The 5,725-nt window shown below is 40.7% G+C and overlaps 1 protein-coding gene across 1 annotated transcript; it reads right to left on the bottom strand.

Annotated features, from left to right (window-relative positions):
- Window positions 1-2,777: 2,777 nt before the first annotated feature.
- On the bottom strand, window positions 2,778-5,391 carry LOC145408290 (uncharacterized). The gene is made up of 3 exons (XM_080279065.1): window positions 5,294-5,391; window positions 3,210-3,411; window positions 2,778-2,890 (listed from the first exon to the last, which is right to left on the bottom strand). The coding sequence occupies exons 1-3, from the start codon at window positions 5,386-5,388 to the stop codon at window positions 2,861-2,863; spliced, it is 327 nt and encodes a 108-aa protein (XP_080135191.1). The 5' UTR covers window positions 5,389-5,391; the 3' UTR covers window positions 2,778-2,860.
- Between the last annotated feature and the right edge of the window lie 334 nt (window positions 5,392-5,725).

Genomic DNA, 5,725 nt, shown 5'->3' with positions numbered 1-5,725 from the left:
ATTATAGGACCATTATGCGACTGTATGTGTTCTCTTTTCGGAATTGCAGACTAGACATTCGTATCACATAATATTTCTTCTTTTGTCTTTCCACTGAAAGCTTCTGCTTAATTTCTCTCCTATAATTAAAATGTCTCCATCTTTTTCCAGCCGAATATTTTGCCGGAACAAGTGGTGCTGAAGGGAAACTTTCTTCTGTTCTGCCCTTTTCTCACACATATTGGTTATATATTGTTATCAGTTATATCACTAAAGATAATCTCCTTAAGAGTCAGCAGGCCTCCTGTTATCTGAGGTTCCTGTGTCCTCTTATGAAAGGGAATAAGCAACAAGGACGACATTCATTATGATACAGTGGCCGGTGCTCTCAGAAGCCTCATTAAGCCGTTTTCTCGTCGGATAAGCACGTTCCCTAACACATAGTCCTTAACGATTTATTCTCCACGCTACTCATTAATATCCCCAGGTTTGCTTCTTACGTATTTTTCAGTGTCTGCATAGATTACGTGAATAACACAAGAGTATAGGAACGGAGCAAAATAAAAAATAAATCTGTAAGGAGTATGCGTTACTAATTTTCCTAACAGTACTAGAATACCGCCCATTCTCTCTCTCTCTCTCTCTCTCTCTTTCTCTCTGCAACTCACTCACACTCTCTAACATTCTCACTCACTCACTCACTCACTCACTCTCACTCTGTCTGTCTGTCTGTCTCACTCACATTCTCTCTGTCTCTCTGTCTCTCTCTCTCTGTCTCTCTCTCTCTCTCTCTCTCTCTCTCTCTCTGTAGGGCTGTGTGTGTGTGTGTGTGTGTGTGTGTGTGTGTGTGTGTGTGTGTGTGTGTGTGTGTGTGTGTGTGTCCTTAGGGTGCATCCACACATGCCCTCGAACATATGTTGGCAACACAGCTGGCAACATGTTTGGGTACATGTATGCAGCAGTATTTGGACAGATGTATACAAACATGTTTCAGTGCAGCTGCGAACACTGGCAACAGAAACGATAAGTGTGTTCGTACCAGGCAGCTGACATTTCATCATGATGTTACCAAAATGATCTGGACACTGCTGTTCCCAACATGTTTGCAGCGTGTTCGTCACTGTGTTGCTTACATATTGTCATTACTTGTTCGAGTACACGTGTGGACGCGCACTTAGAAATACTAAATCCTTCCCAGTGGCAGGTCACTTTCTGGTGGGTGCTAAGCATTTATACTTACCTCTTAATCACATCCCCAGCAGTATAACCCCCTCCCCCAATTTCCCTCCCGGAACCGGTGTGTATTCAAGTTTTTAATACGGATATTATGCTACTTACCAATTTTCACCACAGACATCAGTCATCTCCGTGCACTGGTCATCACTTGCATGCCTTGACGCTCCTGTATGTGCTGTAGGTCAATTAACCTACAATCCCTCTTTTGCATTCACCCCCTTGTTGAAATCTTTCTGTACAGCACCAGTACAGACGTCGATCACAGCCAATCCTTTCATGCAAGTCCCACTTTTAATTTGGCTGCTGCTCCATCCCAGACCCACAACCTTCAACATTACAGTATGTATAAAGTTTGTAGTTTAAGCTTCTTCCTTTTTTATATTTCTCTATGATTATATATTTTTTCTTCGTTTCATCTTTTGTGCCTTATATACAGAGTTTGTGTGTGTGTGTGTGTGTGTGTGTGTGTGTGTGTGTGTGCGCGCGGGCGCGAGGAAGCGTGAATCCTGGCGAACTAGTCGGGCTTAGTAGGATATTTGTTACCCCTTCACTTTGATAACTTATTTCTCATTTAAACATACCACCACCAGACATTTGTGTAGGTGCTAGAAAAATCTCTTCCAAAGGAAGTAACTCGTGCGGAGGTAGCAAGTATAAATAAACAGGTAATATCACTGAATTAAATTAAGTAATGATATTCAGCGCCTATCACATTCGGGGCAGTCATCCAATTGCCCTTTTAAATGTGTGCGCGACCATACATACTGCAAGCAACGCACCTCAGGCATGGAAGCCAAACTGCCTGAGTGTGTCTCGCTCTATCTACTTTCGTATTATTGTGATGTACGCAGAAAGACACATATTTGTGCCCAGTGTCCTCAATATAGGCCGGACTGGGCATTTTCAAAAGTTAATAAAGGGGGTGACCCTGTGGCAATAACGTATGAGCTTCGCGACTTTCAGCCGATAAGCGGAGTGCGATACGCGAGGTACCCCTCCAAAACAGTCCCTCACACGGGAACCCTGGGAGCCAGTGGGTTAAGGTAGATGATATTTTAAAACATTATCAACCGTCATTTAACAACAAAATGTCACCACAGAAAAAAAAAATATGTATGATCTTTCAAGTCATATATTCACATTGTGTTGCTTATTTATCAGTGCATTTACCTTAAAAAAAAAAAAATGTCCTGAATATGCAAGTGACAGTTTACCACCACCTGCCAAATATTCAGTCTGATTCTAGTTCAAAGAACTCAACAACTTGTGTATCTTTTCTCACTGTTCTATCTTTGCTTAAATTTTTTTTTACACTTCTGTTCTCTCATTGTGAGTGTACTTCTGCTCTTCGTCTACTTAGCTCCTCTCAGTTTACCTCTTACGTCACAATGTTATGTTCAGCAGATACTCCACAACGCCTTCTCTAATGTCAGTGACACACTGAAGCAAATTTCTTTTTACAAGTACGTAATCAACTGTTCTCTCAAGTATGTCTACCGTCTCTGCTCTTCATATTTATGAATTTCTTTGACCTTAAACTATGAATATTTGCAGAACTTTTTCCTAACACGTTTTCGGCCGTTGTCCAGATCAGTTTATTTTGGCGCACAAGAACGATTCAGTCATTGACAGGATTCCATCTTCTTCAATCACAACATCCATCAGAAACACAACACTGATGTTCAACAAAGTTAATTCTAGAATATGTCCGTCATAATAAAAGGCATATACTTGTACAGTAATCAGAACCATCTCTGTGGTATTGTATAATAAAGATTATTCTGTTGCAATGCATAAAATACTTCGAAATTTATATCATGAAAATTACTACGGAATGCTCCTCAGACTCGTCCTTATCTATATGAATCAGGTCTTCGCGGTTCGTAAAGATCCTGGAACCTCTAGTGCTTTTTAGTTTGACATATCGCCTCTTCACCTAGCTCATATGTTTGAAAATCTCACAAACAAATTTCTGGGGGCAACCCAAAGCTTACCTCTTTATGCACTTGAGAAAAGGTTCTCCTGGTGGACTGGTAGAGTGAAACTATTGCCTCACGGTCGCCATACTGTTGTTCCGCCTTGGCAATAACCTGGCCGATGGTGTCTCCCCGCAGTGGCCACGTCCCGGGGTTCGACACATAGCTCCACTGCAGCCCGCCGCCACCACCACTACCACCACTGCTGCTGCTCTGCCATCTGCAACGGGTACCATCTCGTTGATAAGCAGTCTCTTCTGTTTTGATGCTACAGTGAAATGGCTGACTGAAAATCTTACCGATTCTGCTTGAACACTGAACCACGTCTTTGACTTCAGACTTATACCCGCATTTTAGCTTTCCGAGCAATGACATGACTCATCGAAAGCATTTAACATGATGCAAACAGTCATCTTGGGACCATTGGTACAAACTACAGACACTGACTTTAGCAAGATTAAAAAAGCATTTGAACTATGCCTTCCACTAAGCATTTTCCCTGTGAGAACTGTGGAAATGTAAAGCAATAAGAAATTTTACGAAAATCTGTTCGCCTCCAGTAAAAGAGCTTTCGTTGTTTTAAGAAACACTCTTCATTTCACACACACACACACACACACACACACACACCAAAAATATTTTGTTTACCGGAAGCAAATAACTTGACCAGCTAAAGTTTATTCATAATGTAACGCAAAGTGGCTGCTGTTTTCAGGATTATAGACCTTTTTATGTACATGGCAAGACCTGGTAAAGGAGCGCAATGATATATTGTACTGTTTGAGAGATCTGAAAAATATTTTCACTGCACAGTTCATTTATTGTACTGTAAATGACTCATTTCAATCTTACCATAAATGTAACTATAGCCATAACCATAACTATAGCCAAAACCCATCTACTTCTTCGTCCCACACTCCTATTAATTTACTCTCTGCCTTTCACTTCCTAGGGATAGATTAAAATAATCATTCACTAAACTCAGAACAATAAATTTCAACCCACTCCCACGGAGTATTATTGTATACCCCAGCTCCAAAATGCACCAAAGTTCCGTTCATCCAATCCATTCCTTGGTTCACTACACCTGTTTCATGGCCCAACATAGGTCACGAGATCAACGAAAGCCATTGATAAATGGTAAGCCGAAGCAGGACTGGAAACTCAGTGGAGTTTACACCTACAACCGTTTCTTACTGTTATCGCTTATGTATCGAAGCTGTAATTACGACAACAACATGGGGTCCGTTACAATAGTATAATCTTTGCAAATCTCTCTCTCTCTCTCTCTCTCTCTCTCTCTCTCTCTCTCTCATATAAACGAAACAATACAAGTTTGTAAAAGAATATTTTTTAGCCTAATGTTATTAGAGTTCAATGCTTCATAAAGATTTTGTTTCAGTAAAACTTATTAACACAGGTCTTCAGTTTAATTAACCATTTTCGATGCACCCCGGTACAATTCTGATACACCATAGATTATTTGTACCAATAAAAAATTTATATATATATATATATATATATATATATATATATATATATATATATATGAGTGATGTTTGAATCAAATTATCCACCCACGGCATGTTGCACTGCATCCACCCTCGGTGTACGCCTACGTCCGCATGTTGCACTATAATATCCACCCTCGGTGTACACCTACGTCCACATGTTGCACTATAATACATGAATGCATTTACTTCAATGACATCATCGGCTTCAAATCAACAGCCGCGAAACAAACACACCCTACTTGCCCCATACATCTCGGGTGCACAGGTCAGTCAAACAGACTATAGCCTGAGGTGATTTGGGCACTTGGAGAGGATGGGAGAAGATAACTGTGCGAAGAAAGTGAAAAGTATTGATGTTGGAGGTAGGGTTGCAAGAGGTAGACTGAAAAAGACCTGGGACGAGGTCAATGGGAATGATCTCAGGGATAAAGGACTGAATAGGGAAGCTGCCAGAGATCGAGCAGCATGGAGTGTCGCCATTAGGTGACCACGGCCAACACATGCAAACATATTGGAGCCTCAAAAACTAATATATATATATATATATATATATATATATATATATATATATATATATATAGTATTTACCTTATCCATGTCGGTATTTTGGCAATCTGTCCATTGTGGTGAGGTAGGCGAAGTCCAATACGTTGCACTACACGCTTGGCGACTGAGGTAAACATAACTTCTACCACAACAGCTGCCTCGGTATGACTGCCAGATTCAAGGTCCCTCAGATCAGACCCTCAGTCACTTAGTCAAGGGTTGGCAAGGTGCTTTTTACTTTCCTATTACGCTTATAACGATATCGCATAATAGTACACTGTATCACTTGCTTTAATGCCCATGTTCATATTTCTCATATATGGCGATACAAAGAAAATCAAAGGTTAAAAATAAAGTCCGAAGAAATAGTGCAATGTTGTCGTGGGATAAGGCTGCACACAGAGGTGCCAGATACCTCCGGAATGTGGATAGCATGACTGCTTACTTGTAAGGAACGGTGATTGTGTCTTTTCG

This window comes from Coenobita brevimanus, chromosome 76, assembly GCF_032717465.1.
Source record: "Coenobita brevimanus isolate Jiangsu-jjx chromosome 76, ASM3271746v2, whole genome shotgun sequence".
NCBI classification, from domain to species: domain Eukaryota; kingdom Metazoa; phylum Arthropoda; class Malacostraca; order Decapoda; family Coenobitidae; genus Coenobita; species Coenobita brevimanus.
The sequence above is the reverse complement of the archived record's forward strand: the minus strand, read 5'-3'. Positions and strand labels throughout refer to the sequence as shown.